General features: G+C 43.1%; 1 protein-coding gene across 1 annotated transcript; it reads left to right on the forward strand.

The window, feature by feature from the left end:
- The first annotated feature begins 1,995 nt into the window (after positions 1-1,995).
- Positions 1,996-22,108, forward strand: fam180a (family with sequence similarity 180 member A). Its single transcript, XM_033615268.2, has 3 exons — positions 1,996-2,265; positions 17,486-17,583; positions 17,849-22,108. Exons 1-3 carry the CDS (start codon positions 2,190-2,192, stop codon positions 18,176-18,178), a joined length of 504 nt encoding a protein of 167 aa, XP_033471159.1. The 5' UTR covers positions 1,996-2,189; the 3' UTR covers positions 18,179-22,108.
- Positions 22,109-23,340: the final 1,232 nt, after the last annotated feature.

Below are 23,340 nucleotides of genomic sequence, written 5' to 3' on the forward strand. Positions count from 1 at the left end.
CTTTTTCAAAATGACCTCCCAACACAGGTAAAACACCTCATTTTACGTTTGTTTCCACCAGGTTAAGTAACAAAAATCCATGGTTAGGTTCAGAAAACAGCATCATAGTTTGATGATAGTATGGTTCTCCTCAATTTCAACTTTACTTTGTCCCTGGAGAGCAATTAGTTGCACAGCAAGTAAAAACACACACAAAAAGACACAAGAGAATACATAAGAATATAAATACTACATAATAAGAAAGAAAGAAAGAAAGAAAGAAAGAAAGAAATTGTCTTTGTATTTGTAGTTTTTAGACCCATCCACCTCCATCCATCTTCCCTCCCACCCACCCTATAGGCACTTGTTTGCATATACTACAGTAGTTGCCAGCAACTTTATGTGTATCACACCACTGCAACAAGTGTCTCGGTGCGTCAGTATCTAACGGGCTCGGCTAATGTGTGGCTCACCACAGTATTTACATTTTTCTGCAGCCAGGAGGCGTGTTCATGTGTTTCACAAAGAAGGGAATCTAGCTCAAACAATCAACATGTCACAGGAGTCACAAGACTCTGTTTACCAATTGCCTGGCTGCACTTTGTCCCCAATTTATCCCCAACTTTTAGTTTGGTTTCAGTTCACCGCAGAATCAAATGGCTGCAGCTCTCAGTGGCCACAGCAGCTTCCAAAGCCACTGCACGGCAGCTCGAGGTCATGTATAATTAAGGTCATGTTAACTTTAAGTGACAGGTCTGCAAGTCAAACCAATGAGTGATATCACATCCATTGTTTTATACAGTATGGATGGACCAACCAACTGACAATGCCTAGAGCTGACCATTCCAGATATTAGAATATTTAGAACTGGGGCAAGCTCTAGCTCACCTGGTAGAGTGCGCGCCTCATTATAGGCTGAGTCATTTGCAGTGGCCCACGGCCCTTCACTGTGTGTCATCCCCTTCTCTCCCCCACCTCTCCTGTCAGTCTTCAGCTGTCCTGTCAGTAAAGGCAAGAAAACACCCAGAAAATTATTAAAAAAAAATTAGAATTGAAAACACAGGTCAACATTTAAATTACTACCCAAACTGTCCATTGTAACTTTAATCACAGTTTACAGACCAACTTGGGCAACTACCATACTTTAAGTTGTGTGCTCACAGTTTCCCATTCCATCCATTCATCCATTTTCATCTGCTTATCTGGAGTCGCAGGGGCAGCAGGCCAAGCAAAGCACCCCAGATGTCCCTCTCCCCAACAATGCTTTCCAGCTCCTCCTGGGGGACCCCAAGGCGTTCCCAGGCCACATGGGATATGTAATCCCTCCAGTGTGTTCTGGGTCTGCCCCGGGGCCTCTTAAAAGTTGGACGTGCCCAAAACACCTCCAGCAGGAGGCGCCCAGGAGGATCCTGATCAGGTGCCTGAACCACCTCAACTGACCCCTTTTGACACAAACGAGCAGCAGCTCTACTCCGAGCTCCCTCCGGATGTCCGAGCTCCTCACCCTATCTCTAAGGCTAAGCCCAGCCACCCCACGGAGGAAACTCATTTCGGCCACTTGTATCCGCCATCTCATTTTTTCGGTCACTACCCAGAGCTCATGACCATCACCTGACTGCTTGTTTCTTGTTTCGTCTGACTCCATCATAGCAATGTTTCTATGTTCCCAATTGAAAGAAACCGGAATCATCCATTGAGATAATGGTGACGCTTGATCAAGCCAGAGCTCTTTTCTAAGGAGCCCATCCATCTCTTGTAGTGCTTTAGTTCTGGCTCATAGGATGCCAATATGCTCAGTCAATCAATAGGCCAGTTAGTCCGTCACCTATTTATCCAGTCAGTTGGAGAGTCGCACAGTAACTGAACCAATCAGCCAGTCAAGCAGTCAGCCAGTAGCTGTGAGAACAGTCCAGCCAAGAGGGCAGGCGTTCTCCAAATCCTGATGATTTCCAGATGAGAGCCCAGGCGGCCAGGCCTGAGCGGAGAACACACACACTCACGCACACAGAAAAAAAAAGAAAAAGAGGGAGAGAGGATGGATGGAGGGAGGTGGCAGAGGATGGAAGTGCATATGAAACTGGTGCACATGAAATGCCGAAACTCAGCAGTCGGAGCATTTTCATCCACCGTTGTGATGTTTATCCCCTGAGGGAGACACATCGAGACGGGAAGAGAGTTGTGTGTGTGTAGATCTGTGTGTGAGGATCAACATGACGCAGTGGTGGGCGCTGCTCATCACTGTTTACCTGTCCATGTACCTGGCAGCCTCTCAGCACCACAGGAAAGGTAGGTGGACTCACAGACTCCATGCACACATTATATCTCTATCATTTTTCACAGGCCACAGTGTCAACATCATGCAAAGAGCTGACGTGAATGATCCAGTAGACTCAGTGATTTGCATCCTTATTTAGGATTTATTATCAGCCTGTTAGAAAATGGAAACAAACATTCCTGATCTTTGCTTCTGTGTGTGTGCGTCTGTGAAGGAATGTGTTTATGTTCCGGAGTTATCAGGAGCATTTCGACACGTAGGACATCACCCGTTCATTTTCCAGTGAAAAGTGACTGGTCTGTTGTTACTGGATCCACTCACTGAGGAAATTCCTTTCTCAACACTCACATAGCTTAAAATCTTTGGATAAGTCACATGATGCTGCAGGAGAGACAGGGCCACTGACAGGGTTTTATTAACCTTTGACTATTAACAGTTCTATTGTTTGTTTGTATGTCTCAGAGTTTTACGGCAAAACTGTTTTTTGGATATTTTGACCTCTTTAAAAATAATGGACATTGCCCATTGGTTTGCGGACTCCTGTTTTGAAGCCTTGAGTTCAGCATTTCGGTCTTCACCATCTTGGTTTTTGGAGCCAGAAGTGACCATATTTGAGCAGGAGGCTGGCACTGTGGAGGTGTGAGGGGTGGATCTGACCGAGAAGCCGAGGACACTACTTAAAGTGGCCCACCCTTAATTATGCATGACTTTAAGCCTTAAAAAATGAACATGAACGGGTGAGTTATATAAAAATTCACCCCCCCGTACAATTGTCATGAACGAGGAAATTAGCTATAGAGGCCAAAACCGTTTTTTGTACCAGGCTGTAAACATGTTTATTTCTGCTGTAAAGTTGGACATTTAAACATGGGGCTTTATGGGGATTGACTCACTTTTGGAGCCAGCCCCAAGTGGCCATTCAAAGAATTGCAGTTTTTGGCACTTTTCGTGTTGGCCTAATTTTTCAGTCCCAAAGTTTGACACTTGAATTTGTCTGATTTTTTTTGGCCACCTCAGGGCATCAAAACAAGCTGTAGTCACAACAGTGACTTCAAGGGTAGGATAATATATCGTATTACTTTCTCTTGTGGTACAGTAACGATAAACTGACGCCAAATATTAGTATTTTTATTAAATAGAATTCCAAACAGAAACCCTTGCCAATTTGGCTAACGGTAAAGCGAATAGAAGTTAAATAACTGTAAGTGAAGAAGGAACTCACAGGGCGTAAAACAGTGTTGACAGTGGGGCAGAATCAAAACAAAGAGCTGAAAGATGTTAAAACTTAGATCCAAAGAGCAGAAACTGCAATGTCTGGTGGTAATTCTTAGTGGGTTTGTTGCCACAAGTGACCATTGACACATTACAAGTCATTTGATCCATATAAAATGCATGACATATATTAAGTAGGGCAGCTTTGAAACATTTTTTGGCCTGTTGAAAACAGTGAAAAGGCACTGAGTCAGTAAAACAGGTATGGCATGAGTCTTTAAAGAGTATGTAAACTCTACCCACATGGGCAACCAGCTGCTATCCATATTCATAACACAATATGTAGAATTCAAATACTTGTACTAAAATGTCAAAATTTGGACCTGAATCCATCAACAACACTACATACATGTGCTTTGGTTTTCAGGTGTAAAAAAAATGGTTTGGTTTAGGTTCTCTTTGAAAAAAAAATGTCCTGTGTAACTTTAAACTATGTATTAAATTGAAACAAATTTTCAGTCCCCAAATTTCAGGGGAAAATTTTGTGTGTTACCACCCAGCATTACTGTATGTAGGACTTCCCTGGACTAACAGTTTAATTAACCCTGTCTCATTCCAAAGACATTGATTACTAGTGCTTGTGAAGTGACTCCTGGCATCAGACACAGGTGAAAAAAGCTGTCCTTAACTTTGGCGTTATACGCAGCCAGTTTCAGTTATTGGCATCGGGGGGAAAAACGGTGGGACAACAACATAAGTTAAGGGGGCAAAACAGGGTGTCTACAGTAGGGATGGGAATTGATAAGATTTTTCCGATTCCGATTCCATTTTCGATTCTGCTTAACGATTCGGTTCTTTATCGATTCTCATTTGGGAAGAAAGGAGAACAAACAGGTCGATTAGCATCAACTTTGTTTTATATCTCAAAATCTATATATCTAAAATATGTAATGGGAATGAATGAAACAGAACTATTCTGGTTAGAGGAAAACATACAACTCTGACATTCTGTGACTTACAATTGAACAAATTCACCGACCGAAAATCAGGGGCATCTACCGTGGCAAATGGGTGCAAGCCTTTCACCACAAACCTAGTCACTGCTCGGTGACATTCGTCTATCCTGGCCTGGGTCATTTTACTCTTCCCTGCCTCGGTGAAAAGAGAAGCTAGAGGTGGACATGAGCCAAAGGAGTACTGCCAGCCTCTGAGCCAGTCAGACTCTGCCTCTCATCATGGTCATCTAAATGTAATGCATGAGAAGGGATTCATGTAACGGTTCGTGATAGCAGGTTTTACAATGAAGCAAATGGCGCTAACATGATAGGCAGTGTCAGGGGGAGTTTTACCTTCGGTATAAACAGCAGAAGACGTGCTAACGTTAACGTTAGTAGTAACTCTACTGCTGCCGCTGCTGCTGGGTTGAGATTCACTCATGTTATGGTCACTCCGGAGCGGATCGAAAATGTGACATTCATGCAAAGTAATCGCATGCTGTGTGTACAAATGTTTCTGCATTTTGCTAGTATGTCCCCCGTTTGATGAAATAGATGCTTTGCAAGCATTGCAAGTTGCCCTGTTGTCATCTTTTTTCGTGAAATACAACCAAACTCTTGAGCGTTTCAGTCGCCTGGACGCCATGTTGCCTGTAGAATCAAAACAATACCACACTGCGTAGCTTACGCAAGTTGCGTTGTGATGTCATTCTCGCCCGCTGGAATCGTTAAGGAAATCGAAACACTGGGAGCCGGTTCTCAACAAGAACCGGCTTTCGGTTTCCATCCCTAGTCTACAGGTCCTTAAAAGTATTAAAATGTCTTGAAATAAGTTTTCTTAATGTAAGGCCTTATAAAGTCTTAAATTGTCTTCAGTTCAGATTCGATGTGTTTTAAATATTATCAATCACATTATTTTCTTCAGCCTGACAGACCCAGTGACAATAGCATGTATGACGACATTTTGTTTTGTTTTTGCATTAAAATTCACTCAATTGTTTTCATTATTCCTTACTAGACATTTTGATCTGATATCAGTGTGTTTGCTTGGAAAGAGTACTTATACATGTGTGGCACACACACACACACACACACACACACACACAGATATATACAGTACAGGCCAAAAGTTTGGACACACCTTCTCATTCAATGCGTTTTCTTTATTTTCATGACTATTTACATTGTAGATTCTCACTGAAGGCATCAAAACTATGAATGAACACATGTGGAGTTATGTACTTAACAAAAAAAGGTGAAATAACTGAAAACATGTTTTATATTCTAGTTTCTTCAAAATAGCCACCCTTTGCTCTGATTACTGCTTTGCACACTCTTGGCATTCTCTCCATGAGCTTCAAGAGGTAGTCACCTGAAATGGTTTCCACTTCACAGGTGTGCCTTATCAGGGTTAATTAGTGGAATTTCTTGCTTTATCAATGGGGTTGGGACCATCAGTTGTGTTGTGCAGAAGTCAGGTTAATACACAGCCGACAGCCCTATTGGACAACTGTTAAAATTCATATTATGGCAAGAACCAATCAGCTAACTAAAGAAAAACGAGTGGCCATCATTACTTTAAGAAATGAAGGTCAGTCAGTCCGGAAAATTGCAAAAACTTTAAATGTGTCCCCAAGTGGAGTCGCAAAAACCATCAAGCGCTACAACGAAACTGGCACGCTGTTAACTTGCGATTTCTGAGGCTGGTGACTCGGATGAACTTATCCTCAGAAGCAGAGGTGACTCTTGGTCTTCCTTCCCTGGGTCGGTCCTCATGTGTGCCAGTTTCGTTGTAGCGCTTGATGGTTTTTGCGACTCCACTTGGGGACACATTTAAAGTTTTTGCAATTTTCCGGACTGACTGACCTTCATTTCTTAAAGTAATGATGGCCACTCGTTTTTCTTTAGTTAGCTGATTGGTTCTTGCCATAATATGAATTTTAACAGTTGTCCAATAGGGCTGTCGGCTGTGTATTAACCTGACTTCTGCACAACACAACTGATGGTCCCAACCCCATTGATAAAGCAAGAAATTCCACTAATTAACCCTGATAAGGCACACCTGTGAAGTGGAAACCATTTCAGGTGACTACCTCTTGAAGCTCATGGAGAGAATGCCAAGAGTGTGCAAAGCAGTAATCAGAGCAAAGGGTGGCTATTTTGAAGAAACTAGAATATAAAACATGTTTTCAGTTATTTCACCTTTTTTTGTTAAGTACATAACTCCACATGTGTTCATTCATAGTTTTGATGCCTTCAGTGAGAATCTACAATGTAAATAGTCATGAAAATAAAGAAAACGCATTGAATGAGAAGGTGTGTCCAAACTTTTGGCCTGTACTGTATATATATAATGTGTATTTATTTCCATTGACATTTGATCTTAAATTTCATAGCAGATGGTATTAAAAAAGTCTAAAAAGTCTTGAATTTAACTTGGTTATATCTGTAGACACCCTGGCGAAAGTCTAAGTAGGGCGGGTGGGTGGTGGATGGGTCCAACTACCATGGACTTTTACCCAGGAGGCTGGTGTTCCCTTCCTGTAAACACAACCACGTGTGTGTTGCCCAAACCTAACCATGTGTGTTTGTTGTTGAAGGAAGAAAACGTCAATTTGCGTAGTTGTACTGACATTGCACATTTATTTTGAAAGAGACTGTATGCAAACTCTACATTTCCTGTGAAAACAGAAGTAAATTTTAATGACACACAATATATGTAACAGGCTGAAGTTGGCATGGTGTCCCAAAATGTCAACAACCAACACTCCTAAGGTACCTTTCACATCGTATGTGGACGTGGAAACTCCATACCGTGTGGTCATCATCTTAGGTCACATAAAATAAATGAAATGAAATGTTTGAGTTTAACATGAGCAGAGTTTCTCATCATTACCAGGAGGGGATGGTTGGTGATGTGACACCTTGGCAAGATGGCTGCCAGCAGCACTGTTTGAGACCAGTCATGTTTTTAACAACATGACTCGTGACTTCTCCAGCTGTGGTTGTGGTGACAAGATGGGCTATTTTAAGCTCAAACATCTTTTCCTAACCTTAACCAAATGGCTTTTGTGCCTAATCCTGACCGCACATTCACCACAGATTTGTCATCAATGTGCAGAGGTATAGAATGCCAACATTTTTTTGGTTGATATTTCTGGTCATTGTAAAACCTCAACCTGTTGACCTGCAGAGAGCAGTTTTAGTTTGACTAAAATAGTTCATGTGTTTTAGTTTTTTGTGCAGATGAGACCCAAATGACATGTGGGTGTTAAAGTTATAAACTCGTCTAAAGCACAGTGATCCCCTCTGTGTTGTTATGACGGACAGGATTTGGTGGGTGGAAATCATCACCAGTCTCCCCAGTATTGTAATATCCATGGTGTCAAACCTTATCCCATCTTCCCTGATGATACTAAGTGACTTTATTGCAGCTTCATAGATTTGCCTTGCAGCAGGAATATTGATGGGAAGCCTGTGTTTACTTTGTAAATAGTAGATTTTGCATGTGAGCTGCAAGAAAAGTGCAGCTTGTTTGGATTTTAACATCATTTGGAGGTGAATTTAAATGCTAAGCAGAAGATGTGCTCTTGAGGCAAAGATTTTATTCCCCTCCCGTGTCCTTTTCACCCCCTTTCACCGAAGCCGGAGGGATCCAGGCGTCCATTTTGTTTTTTGTTTTTGTTTGTTTTCCCCCCTGCTCTCTCTCTCTCTGTCTCCCATCAAGACATCCCTCCAGCCAGGAATACCATTTAGCCCTGCTAATTAATGGATCTTTGTTGTTCCCTCATCTCCTTGCAAGCAGTTAGCGGGAGATTACAAGTTCCCTGCCTGTGCATAATGACATTGGGGGAAGCCTGCCCGTCCAAACGCTGATTGTTTGAAGCGCTGGAGGAGGAAGGGGAAGCATGAGGGATGAACAAGCTTAGAACGAGCAGCAGGAAAAGCTGGAGATACATTAGATATTCAGTCAGCTGGAATATATTGTTGGCTCTCCTGCATTAAAGGGACAGTTTGGATCTTTTGAAGTGGGGTTGTATGAGGTACCTTCCATAGTCAGTGTGTTACATACAGTACATGTCAGCCAGCAGAAGCAGGAAGGAGTGCTGACAAGGAAGCTAAGGAATGTTCTATACTATATTGCTGTCATTGTTCATTTTAGTCAAACCATACAGTTTGAAAACGAGGCGCGGCTCCAACTAGAAAACAATGTTTTGATGCATTGGATGTGCTGAATGTGCATATTAAGGCAGTACAGGAGGAGGTGCACATTAATAATCCTCCAGGACTGTAACATGCTCATGTTTAACCCAAACAATGTGTCATGTGACTGCAGTTGGTTCAGATCCAGGTCGGAACATGTTCTCACCACAAATGAACTGCACCAGAGTTTGTTTGTAACCGGACTGAGACCACCTCTTCAAGAAGGTCTTGGTCCGGTTGTTTTGGTGCCCAAAAGAACCACACTTAGGGGGCAAACAAACTTGATTGAATCGAACCAAACGAGGCAGGTGTGAAAGCACCCTCAGTCAAATAGTTGCACTTGAACACAGCGCAAAGGCTACAGCCACCGGCCAACTGGCACATCCTTCTCTCTATTACAGCAGGCGGTGGCAGTCTGTATTCGTCATTCCTAAAGGGAGACTGGAAGACCGACGGGACGAATTCAGGAAACTAATTAGCCAGTTAGCACAATCCGATGTTGAAAGAAGAAGTTATATTTACCGCCGGTAAACAATAACCCAAACAATTACGAACCATTTCTACTAAAGAGTTCAACATTGGTTTTGATCTCACACTGTCTTTTTTGTAGAATTTGTCCAGTGTGTGCCTTTCTGCTTGCCCGACATAGCTCCCCAGTGGCTTTGCCTGCAGCCTGACAAATATTAGGCAAAAGATGCCGACTCCGAGTGAGGCTGACAGATAAAAGTGAAAGATGTCACTGTGCAAGACTCAGCTAGGCAGCCATTTTCTCCACTGCGTCACGTGCTTTCCTCACTTCCATTTCTTTTCTGTTGCACTGAGCTGAAGTGCCAATCAGAGGGATTTCTCTCACCTGCGGGTTCCACCTTCTTCGCCTCCAATTCAACATGCTTAATAGGCCAAAAAGCCGCCGACTAGGGTCAACTGGGGTCGACTAGTGCCAGCGGTGCGAGGCACTCCTGAAAAACTAGGTCGACAGACGCTCACCAACAGCACAGCATTGACCCACGGCTTACAGTCAGCCTGGTGTGTCAGGGTCTAATGGGAAACTGAAGCTGTTAACAGCTTCCCTAAAGTGGCAAAAATATTTTTAATATAGCGTCCACTTAAACTTGTTTTTTTATAGGTGACTAAAATACATTTTTCTGCTTCCTCTCGTCCACAGCAGTACGTTAGCTTTTATCTTTCTCCAGCACACTTCTACTGTATGTAATACACTAACTATGCATAAGTACCTCATACAGCCCACTTCAAAAGAAACTATCCCTCCAACATGTTAAAACTTTAATATCACCCACTAACAAAATCTCTCTCTAAAGACTGACTCGAAATTTAATTGAAACTGATTTCGGGATGAAATTTAGTCGTTTTAATTGCTTAATTCAGCTCTTATTCCTTCATTTCCTTCCTGCTCTGCAGTGGCCCTCAGCGTTTCCCACCCCTCATCATCACCTGACCTCCACACCCAGCTGCACACCTGCTCCCAATCCTCTCATCAGCTCCTCAGCATATCCCTTTCCCTCAGTTCCCTGCCAGCTTGCCTGTTATGTAACTCAGCTCAGCCTTCCTCCAGCCTGCCTGCTCTGCCCTTTGTGCTCTGCCTCTCTGCCCTGAATTCCTGCCTGTTGCTGAACCCTGTTTCTGACCATCACACAGTAAACTTTGCTTTTAGCCTCCCTGCCTGCCTCTGAATCCTGTATGTCTGTTTTACTTACAAATGTGCATCATTGAATCCTTGCAGGGATTTTTAGTTTGTAGTTTTATAAATGTAATAAGACCCACCGCCTGTTTCTGTGTCTGCAGCAGTGTTGCTCCAACCATGTGAGCGTTAACCAGCAATAACATTTCATTGCAAACTGCTGTTTCCTGCTGCTGGAAGCATAAAACACACACATTCTTGCACACCAAAGCCCTACTGTGATACAGCAGTGACAAAGAGTAGTGCGCAACTTTTATGTAAATTACAGATTATTAATTTCAAATGGAAATCAGCATCGGGCTTGGCCTCCGAGCTGTCATTTCCCCGCAGCTCCTCCATCCTTAAACAACATAAACCTTGTTCTAATGAGCACACTCTCCTCTGGGTGTTGTTTTGTTTACATTGACAATGCCCCACTGAAGCTTGAGTGTCTCTTCAGTATCTAATATGACTGTGCAGGCATTCCTCCTCTGCTGCTGATCGTGCATTCGGGAGTCACTCACTCAACGAGGAGTGTAAATTTTCACTGACAAGTTGTGATGCACTCACAGCTGCACATCAGTGTGGGGATTGGGGAAATATCCACAGTACTGTTCCTTGGTGTTGGGGGGGTTAGAACAATTTAAGGAAGGATTTACATTCTGCAATAACACTCAAATTACATAAGTGTCATTCTTCTGATGGTGCTTTCACACCTGAACTCATGGTGCAGACCAAACAACCGAACCGAGACCACTTGAAACGGGTCCCAGTCCGCTTCCAAACCGCCTCTAGTGCGGTTCATTTGTGGTGTGAAAGAAAACAAACCGACCACAGGATTTTATGACAGCAGATGTGATTTTAGCAACAGCTAAACCAATATTAAATCCATCTGCTGAGGGTAGAATCTGTCCACGATCTCATAATCCTGATAAAGGCCATGTATATCCCATAGAACCAGTTATGCTAATGCATACTTGTAACCATGGTAACACATATGCACATCAGTCAAACTGCCATCTTTGTATTCGAGTCCATGTACTTGAAAAAGTGTGTGACAATGATCCCCACAGTATGAAGCCCTGAAACATGATTGTTCAAGACGCCTTCTTTTCATCTTGTTTCTATGTTAGTCATTTTTTGTAACTCTGTGAGCTCTTTGTGACACCAAAGAACATAAATCTGATCACTTAAGAAGCATTAAAGTGCTGCTGTATAAACATCTGTTGGTCACTGGAATTTGATTGCTCAGTGGGTCCGGATGATGCAGGGTGACAAATGCTTTAACTGTCAAATCAAAGAGTCATCTGTCAGTCTGTAGAACTTCATGTTCACTCCTCTTGGTTTGTTTTCATTTAAAATGCCACAACGTATTATTTTGTCCCTCTGGTGCCGACCAAATAAATCAAACTACAGCTGTGAAGGCAGCCTTAGATTTGACGGTCATTGTGGAGGTCTTTAAACAAGTACTGTATGGATATAACATGAAGAAAATGAGAGTAAGGGTGTCTTCAAGGGGCAAACAAACTTGCGTTTAATTGAACCAAACCATACAGGACAGGTGTGAAAGCACCTTGTGCGGCCTCTGCCACAGAGCTTGTGGTTTCATTTCCTCAGACAAGTCTCTGCATAAATTATATCATTTGGACAGTGGGGCACCCTGTTGCGTCTATGTGGGACGCACCAGGCTTTCCACCAACTCCAATGTAAACCCATCCATGTCATTATTAGATGCTCAGAGCAAAGAACGTAGTTTAAACAGCACGTAAGTCCATCTAGGGTGGGTAGAAGGGGAGGTGGATGGGTCCAACAAGCACAGGACTTTGACCCAGGAGACTCATGTTTGAGTCCAAAAAAAAAACAAAACCATCAGTTGTGCCACTTAAACCAAGGTGTTTTTTATCGACACACCACTACCTTTCCGGCCGCGTTTGTGCACCTCAAAGTCAGGTGTTTTTCCGTAACACACCACTGCTTTTCCAGCTGCGCTTTTATCACTAAAGCTAGCTGTTTTAGTGACACCACTGCGTTTCCAGCCACGTTCATGCGCCTCAAGGCCGGATGTTTTTTAGCGTCATGCAGCTGCTTTTCCAGCCATGTTGTTAGCGCTACAAGCTAGGTGTTTTCTAATGACATGCAGCTGCTTTTCCAGCCATGTTTTTAGCACTACAAGCTAAGTGTTTTTTAGCATCATGCAGCTTTTCCAGCCATGTTGTTAGCACTACAAGCTAGGTGTTTTCTAATGACATGCAGCTGCTTTTCCAGCCATGTTTTTAGCACTACAAGCTAAGTGTTTTTTAGCATCATGCAGCTTTTCCAGCCATGTTGTTAGCACTACAAGCTAGGTGTTTTCTGATGACATGCAGCTGCTTTTCCAGCCATGTTGTTAGCACTACAAGCTAAGTGTTTTTTAGCATCATGCAGCTTTTCCAGCCATGTTGTTAGCACTACAAGCTAGATGTTTTTTGGCGTCATACAGCTGCTTTTCCAGCCATGTTTTTAGCACTACAGGTGCCAGGTGTTTTCTTAGCAATATGCTGCTGCCTTTCCTTCCGTGTTTGTGCACCTTAAAGCCGGGTGTTTTATAGTGACATACCATTACTGTTCCACCCACATTTTTTTTTTTTTATCACTGAAAGCTGGGTGTTTTTTCCAGACATGCTGCTACCTTTCCAGCCATGTTTTACCACTGAATGTTAGATGTGTTTTTAGCGACCCAAAAGGCTGCCCCCAGCATCATTATAGTAACTCCAGGGCTTCTGCCCAAGTGGTAAAATGTGACAAGTTGCAAGAAAATCACATTGCTTATGAGTACCTAAAATCACTAATTAATACTACATTATATTATATTATATTATATTGTTCCAGGCAAACCATACACCAGGCCAAGAAATAGTAATTTGGGGAAAGCAGTAAAGTATGGCAGCATGTCATTTTTACTTTTCTTTAATTTTTGTATGGACTAAACAAACAAGATTTAATATGGTAATTTATGAACTTTTGAAGTGCTGGTTGCTGTATTTTGCAACCTTGGATGGAGCCAGGTTGTGCTGTTCGGCCTTGTTAATGCTAGGCTAAGCTAACTGGCTGTGACATGAGACTGGAATCAATGTACTCATCTAAATCTTGGCAAAACAGCAAATAAACATATTTCCTCAAATAGCAAATTATTCCATTCATGTAGACGATGCAGGGGAAAAAGGATTTACAGACTTTGTTTTGCTGGCTGGTTTTTGGGGGATTGCACTGGGGGACCGTGGACTTTTGACCCCAGTGCAGACTTGCGACGTGAAAGGTTTGAGACAATATGTTGAGGATTGCACAGATGTGCCACATTGGCTGGTTTTATTATTCTAACTCTGGAACACAGAGCTGCAGATATTCTTTACATTCTGGATGGTGGCTGAAAGCAAAGCCAGAGCTGAGACTGGCAGTCACCCAAGCAGGAAGCAGGTACATGTGGAGATCAGCCAGTGCATGTGGCTTTGGCTGGCCTCACAAATGCTATAAAGCCTAAATGTATCTGGCCAGCGAGGCTCCGGGCAGCGGGGCTGATCATTACAGCAGAACTGGCGAGGCAGCGCACCGTAGATGCCGCTGTAGGGTAGGAGGAGGATTGGATCCGAATTAAAATGGAGCCCAGTGTTCATACTGTATACCTCATTAAGATCTGTGCGTGTGATCTGTGTGTTGGCTTACACGTCCAGCCAAGGATGGCAACAGCATATGCGAAGCGGTGGAAAAAAAGAGCGAGATGTCTGGAGGAGCTCAAAGGAAGGTTTAACTTACTTCATTTTGCTGTGAATCCCCTTTCAGTTTTAATCAGCTTTGCTTTTCACTTCACTCTCCTGAAGCACGGATATCAAGTTGGTCTTGGAGTCGCTTACAATAGAGGGCGTTGTTATATGAACACATTTAAAGAGTCTGGGCAGCAGTATTATAAACAGTATGGAAAATGCAGATGGGGTAACTCTGCATCCTTGTGTGACCCCTCTGCTTTATTATTCCAGCCTTGTTTAGACTCGACCTCCCTTAGACTTTCCATTACCAGTGGGAATATCTGCTCACTATCACACAGGGCTGTTAAGAGAAAATGAGAACGCAAATATGGTGTTGCTAGTTCATAAATCATTCCTTGGATGCCGATGCCCTCCAGATTTCATTAAGAATTTAGAGAATTTAGCCAGTGAACTAAAAGACGTCTCTTTGAGAAGCTCAAAGCTACAAAAAAATCTAACTTTAGGTTTAATTTTTAGAGTTTACAGCACTGAATTTCAGTTATTTTCAGAGACAATGCCACTTGATTACAGGGATAAGATGAGTGGTGTAGTTAAATCCTTTAAAGGGACAGTTCACCTCAAAATCAAAAACACATTCTTCCTCTTACCTGCAGCGCAAGTTATCATCGTCTTGATTACTTTTGTTGAGTTGCAGAGTGTTGGAGATATCAGCTGTACAGATGTCTGCCTTCTCTTGAATATAATAGAACTACATGGCACTCAGCTTGTGGTGCTCAAAGTGCCAAAAAATACATTTGAAAAACTCAACAGCAATGTCTCTTTACAGAAATCCAGAAACATTTTCTTTCCACCAAACTAAACCTGCCAAACGTTTCACCTTGAAGAAGGAAGCATGCATCTGCTACTAGTTAACCTAGCACTAATCTCTCTAATCTCTCATTTATGTCACTTTATGACATACTTACGTATAAACATAGTTGTTTTAACCAAAAACACTTTTTTTTATCAACCTAACCCACAGTTTTACGCTGGAATTCCACTGGATGCGTGTCCGTTGCGGAACAGCAGCGCTGGTTATCCGCTGCGTGCTCCACCATCCGTCAACACCCACCGGCTGCTGTGCGGTGCGGTGCAGCTCCGCCGGAAGACATCTTGGTGCACCTCCATGATTAATATCTCCTCGTCCATGGTGTTCACGGGGTGAAATGACATCTGAAAACCTCTGACCTGTTGACTTCAGGCCTGCCTCTGCCCATTATGTAGTTTTCAAGGTGTAGTGCAGGGAAACATGATCCGCCGTGAACACTGTGTATTTTATTTTGAAAATTAACTGGATGTTTTATTTTGTTTCTCTGCGCGACTTCCTGCCCCACACGATCTGCTCTGTGCTGAATTGCTGCGTTGTGCTCCGGCATCCAGCAAAAATAGAAGTCCTGTGTATCTGTTGCGGAGGGCTCCGCCCTGCCACAGCTGTGACGGAGCCGGAACGCAGCACAGCCGCAGCCAGTGGAAGCAGACACATTGACTAGAATTGAAACGTATCGGCTACGCTGCCGTTCCGAAGCACAGACGCAACCAACATGCATCTGGTGGAATTTGGGGTTTAGTGTGTGAACCAAACCATGTTGCCACCCAACCCGGTCTCACCCATACTAAGGCTTGGTCAGTGAGCCCTTGGCGTCAGATACCGATGCACAGAGGCACCCTTAACAGCACTACAAAATGCAGAGGCAGCAGTTTTGAAGCTCCAGGCAACTGCCATAGTAGAAAGAGCAACAAAGTCCACATACACCGGACTTTCACCCGGGAGCCTGCTGTTCATCTGCTCTGTGACACCAAATGTCAGTTGAGTTATTAGAATATCAACATAGTATGCTAGTTTTTGTATTATACTACACTAGTGATTGTCACAGTGGGCACTTTTTACCTGCCATATAGGCCATCTCCTCTGCTTATTCAGTAGTTTTCCACACCTGCCTGCCAGCCAATCACCTGTCCACACACTTCCCACTCCTGCCAGTCCACCATGCCCACCTCATCAAGCTTACGCCTCTCACCTGTGGATCATTACCTCCTGGTACACTCACCTTTTACAGTGATGTTGCATGATATTAGTAACAACTGTAATTATTATAAGCCAAACCATGATGTATTTTTGTTACCTAAACCTTAGGAAGTTAACCTAAACCTTTGTTCTAAGTTTATTTGAAAAGGCACTGTGTGCATTTAATGAGCAAAAACGGTATAATTCCTGTGAAAATTGAAGTAACAAGCGTAAACTGACACGCTGTCCCTGATCGTCCAAAACTGACGCTGAAGGGGAACCTAGTGCACCGTATTTGATGTGAAGGGCCATTGACCAAGCGTGGGTATTCGATGATGTATTTGATGATGAAATGTGTTGCGCCACCATGTAATGTAATGTTAAGAGGTCGTGGTTATATCACGTGCACTTCCTTCTGCGTGGTGATATGGTTGGTGGGTGTAGTTCAGTAAAAAGAAATTAGTTCCTGCTTGAAAATATGTATTTTGGATTTGGAGATGAACTGTCCATTGAAGTATTAGAGAACAAAAAGAAGTCCAGCTGTTTCTCCATTTCCAGTCTTTGTGCTAAGCTAAGCGCCTGCTGGCTGTAGTGTCATCTTGATCGGACACATATGAGAGGTACATTAATCTTTTCAACTCTTGGAAAGTAAGCGAATAAGCACATTTCCCGAACTGTCAAGCTATTCCTTTAATACTGCTTTAAGACTAAACTCTATGAATTATATCTGAATGAATCATATTCTTATTAACACGTTTATTTTCTTGCAAAGTAACTATAGCTATTAAATAAATGTAGTGAGTTAAAACACAGAATACTTACACTACATACTTGAGTAAATGTATTTAGTTACTTCCCCTGGATCAGAGGTGTGTGACCATGTGGAATTGCCTCTGGTTATCACCTCCGGTAAAATATGGATTTCATGGTATTTTATCATAGAGATGTGGCCACAGCACACTGGCTGAGAGCGAGGGGTCTCATTCCAGCCCTATCTGGACTCCTCAGATTACGGGGTTCCTGCTCTGCTACACATATGGCCCGACACTTTGAAATCTGACCAAATGAGGTCAGCAGCACCTGCCCCCTCTGTGAGCACGAATATATCTCACCTCTGGATGCACTGGCCACCACCACTTGTAAATATCGGAGCGTCCGTGGCTCGGGTTGAAGACCAATTACCCTCTGCCCAGCTGGATCCAGATTCTATCTCACCTGCATAATATTTGAGCAGTAATGTATCTGTGTTTACTCGACCTCTGGGCCACCCACATGCATTAATGTCGGATAATGTGGTGCCTAATTTCTTGAGCACGAGGAAGATCTTCTAATCCAATTTCCTGTACTTGTGTGTTCTAGCTCTGTATCCATCTGCATATAGGATAAAGCGTGGGGCGTATTCGCTGATCAACCCCACATTCCAGCGCTCTGTGGAGGATGTCAACCTGCTGTTTGAGGTCAGTTTGGATTCTGTGGGTGCTGAAATAGTTAAAGGCTCAGTGCTTTGCTTTAAATATGTTAAGAATTTATAAAACATCGGTCCAAGTCACATGTTTTTCTGTGGAAAAATGAAAACACCATGTACCGCTGCTGTCCTCCTAATCATGTGCAGAGATGAGAAGTATGTGTTTACCCAAACCTCTCCTGACAATGAAAGTAACATGTATTCATATTCACAAAGAGGTCAATAAAAAGTTGTCTTGATGGACCTGTGTCTCTCAGATCCTGCTCGCTGGGATGCAGATCCAAGGTGAAGAGCTTGACATGCTGATCCCAGACGAGGAGCTGGCCTCCCTGAGGTGCGTGGAGAAGCTGGAGGTCATCTGTGAGGATGTCCTGCCCAAGAGGCTCTCTGACATTCGTCGTCTGACGGCGGAGCTCGCCCAGCGCCGGCAGCCTCTGAGCTGGCAGGACTTTGAGAGGACGGTGCTGACCCTGGTGTACGCCACTCAGACGCTGGTTCGAGTCAGCAGTCAGCAGCAGAGGGAGGCGTGGATGGATGCTGTGGTACAGCTATTCAGAGCCGTTCAGAAGGACCTCAGACCGTCTTGAGAAAGAATCTTTTTTCCAAAAAGACATTTTTGTGTTGATTTCACTTGCTCATGTTCACACATATCTGACTTTTACCCTGCAGCTCTTGACTCAGACTGTGTTTGCAGTTATATACACACCCTAGACACAACTGTCAAGATTATTTTGGCCAAAATGATTCCAGCTGACGATATTGTTGCAACATTATTCTGCTTATAACTCTCAAAATGAAACTAAAACATACTGGAATCACTTCAGCTTATATTTTGTAAATGTGAGAAAAATTTTATTGCATCACAGAGAAGACACACTTCTTTCTTTAAGTAATAAAATTATGTGAAATGGCATCATATATCAATGTATCCTCACACCATGGTCCGTATGATAGCTAATGAATTTGCCCCTTGCAAATGGTGTCATCATTTTACGTACTTGACGTAAAGGTACGTACTTAATGTTATGCAGTGTTGCGGGTAACGCATTACTTTTGGAACATTACTGTAATGTAATATTACGCTCTATACAGAGCCTACACGGTAGCCTACGCACGTGGCCTACGCCATTGTGTGCCGTGTGTCTGTGTCACTCTGCAGTTACAGCAGCAGCTACCACTCGCATGTTTCACAGACAGAACACTTGCTGGACACATTTTCCCCACATGCTTACATTGTATAAATTAGCTTAGCGGCTAGCAGACTTTTCCTCTACTCATATGAAGCCAGTGACAACAGCAACATTTAACAAAGGTAACGTTACAAAATTCGGCTCCGTTACAGCTCACAAGGTTCACTGACAAGAAAACAACTGTCTTATACTAAACACGTTTTCCAAACAAATACAACATGCTAACGTTTTTAGCACAAGCCTATGGCATTTTACATTGTATAAATTAGCCTAGCGACGAGCGGAGATTTCCTCTGCTCATATGAAGCCAGGATAAATCACACACAAGACTTAAAATGTTATTTTTGTGGAGGCTTTATTGTCTTCACAATTTATTGTTTCTTATCTGTGAAATTAAAGGAAATAAAAGCTTTGTTTCCACTGAGGGAAATGGTTTCAGCTTACAGAAATAGACAGGAGATCTGTGCGCCAAGATGTATAGATACATTTCTGGGTGTGGGGGGTAGGTACGTAGGTACGGCGTCAATTTGACGCAGAAATATAAATCCTGCTTACTGCTGCCTGAAAGTAGTGGGAGGAGGATCCACATCCCGGTGATCGACATGTGTGGCTGATATTAGTATATGTTGGATGTGTTTCCATTCACATCCCCTACGACTGCAGAGCAACACCGGCACACAGTCCTGTTCTTATGCTTAGGTGGATCCTCCACATCGCAAGTTGTGCTCATCATAGTGACTCGATCTTACATTGTCCCATCCTTATAGCCTACATAGCCTACTATTTCTATACAGTATGTACTAATTGATACAGTACACAAGAAATCATCATCTTTGTTTTCCATTATCTTCCTGAAACTGTCTCATCCATAGGTCTCAGCAATATCCACAGTTTACTCAAAAGTGCAGTAACTAACTCTGGAGAACAACAGTCTCATCTCAGGTCGTCAAATACTGACACTTTGATGTGGGGTTCGGTCCGTCTACCAACCCAAAGCGATAGTTTTTGACGACCTTTCTCCAGAGTTACACACAGCACCTTTATTCTGCAGCATCGCACAAAGGGAGCGCCCTTTATGCAATATGCAATGCTTTGTGGGACAAATATCAACCAGCAGCACACTCACAAAGTGCATTCAGCGGCTGTCCCAGTACTCAAACATGCAGTCTTGAGCATCGTGTGTTTACACAACCCCAAGTGGTAGGCAAGTGGGTCTCATGTCTGAAAAATGACAATGCGGTGTACACTTAGCAGACACTCGATGCTCACAGATGTTTTTCCACTTTGACGTGGTATATTCAGCGCTATGCTCACAATATTTGCTGTGTCATGTGAAACATGCAGAAGTTATGCTGTGCTCAATCCAGCCTGAATATTATTACATATGTAGTTATGGCAGAACCTCAATTGGTTATCCATTCATTTTGCTTTTGTCGATCATTGTGAAAAATAAGTTCCTTCTCTTAAAGGTCCAGTGTGTATGATTTAGGGGGATATGAACATATATATATATTCCAGAAATTGAATTTAATATAATAAGTATGTTTTCTCTCGTGTATATCCATCCATCTATTTTCAGCCGCTTTCTGAAGCCAGGTTGTGGGGCCAAGGTGTGCCCAGGCCAGATGAGATATGTAATCCCTCCAGTGTGTTCTGGGTCTGCCCCGGGGCCTCCTACCAGTGGGACGTGCCTGGAACACCTCTAACAGGAGGCGCCCAGGAGGCATCCTGATCAGATGCCCGAACTACCTCCACTGACCCCTTTCGACGCGAAGGAGCAGTGGCTCTACTCCGAGCTCCCTCCGGATGTCCGAGCTCCTCACCCCACAGAGGAAACTCATTTCGGCTGCTTGTATCCACGACGTCATTGTCTTGGTTATTACCAAGAGCTCATGACCATAGGTGAGGGTTGGGACGTACGTATGTACCAGTAAATCGAAAGCTTTGCCTCCTGGCTCAGCTTCCTCTTTACCTGACAGTTTGGCGCAGTGTCTGATCCATCTCACACACTCACTCATGACCCAAGATACTTGAACTCCCTTCAACGTGAAACTTCTGTATTCAGTGTTTTTACCAACGAAAAGACCTCTGCAGATAATAACACTCCTGGTAAAAACCTCCTGAACGCTTAGATCTCAAATTATAAGAGAAAAAAGGTAAGCATTCAGTGGCAGGTATCAGGCTAACAACCTCACTCCGACATACCAAGCAGCATTGGAAAAACACTTATTTGTAACATGAAACTGCTTTATTCAGTGTGTTTACCGGTTTAAATCACCTGGTCTGCTTGTTTTGGAGAAGAGCCCTCTGTGGATATTTCAGCTGAACACTGAAGGGATTCTCATCAGTAGAAGTTTCAGCTGTTTGAAATCTGCAATCCTCACTCCTCAATCCACCTAAATCTTACACACTGTTCCTTTAAGCAAAGACAAACCACTCAAGATAACATCACAGTATCTCTCCTTTATGTACGTGCTTCTAAATATTATGATTTAGCTGCTGTTTGGGGGTGTTTTGCCTTTATTAGACAGTCAGAGAGAGAAAGGACTGACTTGCAGCAAAGGTCCTCAGCTGGAATCGAAGCGAGGACGCCACCATGGACGCCCTGATTTAATTGCTTTATCAATTGTATTACTCCTCCCAGCTCATAACTGTGCACTTCCATTCTGATCATAACTGTAATGCATTATGTTTGATCCTCCTTATGTGCTCATTACGTGGAAACAAAATAAAACCAGCGAAGCATCTGTGCTCTGTGTATTTGCGCGAGCCACAGGACGGCCTCATTAATCAAGTGCGTCCCAGTGAGCTCTAATAAACTTCCACATGCCTGCAGTCTGAACGGGCACTCGGGCACCGTGGTGGAAATGCGTCACAAAAGTTGACAACTCAGAAATAGTGTTGGTATTGTGACGGATCCACTGATGTTCCAGACCTTTCTGACCTTTGACGTACTTTAGAAATATGCTAAATCAAACCATAGAAAGTGTGCTAGTTTGACAACTCGGTGCACTCGGTGCAGAGTCACCTCCATCCCCCCTGCGCTGACTGTGTATATGTTTGATGTCATCAAATAACTTTAGATGCCATTCGATGCTCCGCTCCGTCTGGAAAAAGATTGCTCAGCTCATTTGATTTGCCAGTAAAAAGCCCTTTGAATGAAAAACCACAGATTTGTACTTAAGAGTCTGTATACATCAATACCCCTGATTGCTCATTTGAGCAATCTGTAAAATGTTTGATAGATGTTTGCTTCAAAGCTACCCATTTCCCCCACTCGTTTTGGGAAATAGGTACTTGCCGTAATGGGCTTTCGTGCTCGTCTTGGAGTGGATAGAAAATATATATCTGCCTCGTGCTGTTTTCCCTCCTTGACTCGATTGGTTTTACATTTGCTTACATTTTTTTGGGTTCAATTCAAGCTTTTTATCCAGCCTTGGAAATGTTTGTCATTTCCTGCCACCAGGGCTGCACGCTCCCCACAAGCATTTAATTCCTCCAAATGTATATGACGATCACAGGATTTCTTTTTAGGGGGTGTCAGCATTCATCCGATGCCCGAGCTGCTTGGCGCTGCCTCGCTGAGGACTGATTGATGAGGAGGTGAAAACTGTAATGTGGAATTTCCTTCCAAGACGCAGGATCAGCCTTTGCTCCCTGCACCGCTCTGACGATAGCGATGAATTCTGGGATGTTGCTGGGCACGACTTGACAGAGCGTAAAGGAGCCGGGATATTGAAGCAAACAGCTCAGGATATTGTTCCCAGAATCCACTCTGACAGTTTCATCAAGACATTCCCACACTCACAGCTACTGTGTCCCAAGTTTTATACGACAGTTCCCAGCTTGCAGTGCCTCACAGTTTTAGATCATACTCTTATTCCCTCCTGGCATAAAGTCCACCTTAATTACTTCTCTTTATCTCCATCTCCTCCTCTGTGAGTGTGGCGTAGATTTAATAAGAAATATGAGGCTTTTACTCAGGTTATTGACTTATCAGTGTACTTCATGAAAAATGATTCTGTAATATTTGATCCATTGAGTGTGTTATTCCTAAATGTCATGCAGGACCTGCAGCAGCATGATGCATGTTGAGAGAGCAGCACCAAGTGGCTGCAGACGGAACTGCAGCCTTGCAGAGCTCTGCAGCTGAAACTTCATGCCCTTAAAGCTCATGTCAACTTTATTATATATACAGTACAGGCCAAAAGTTTGGACACACCTTCTCATTCAATGCGTTTTCTTTATTTTCATGACTATTTACATTGTAGATTCTCACTGAAGGCATCAAAACTATGAATGAACACATGTGGAGTTATGTACTTAACAAAAAAAAGGTGAAATAACTGAAAACATGTTTTATATTCTAGTTTCTTCAAAATAGCCACCCTTTGCTCTGATTACTGCTTTGCACACTCTTGGTATTCTCTCCATGAGCTTCAAGCCCTCGCTCCATATTTGTCACCCCAATGTTGTCAGGAAACCTACACCAATGGCTGATAAAGATGCCGCTACTTTTAATGACTACATCCTCCTGAGACTTGAGCCTTTGTTTGGTA

Source organism: Epinephelus lanceolatus, chromosome 23 (genome assembly GCF_041903045.1).
Source record: "Epinephelus lanceolatus isolate andai-2023 chromosome 23, ASM4190304v1, whole genome shotgun sequence".
Classification (NCBI taxonomy): domain Eukaryota; kingdom Metazoa; phylum Chordata; class Actinopteri; order Perciformes; family Serranidae; genus Epinephelus; species Epinephelus lanceolatus.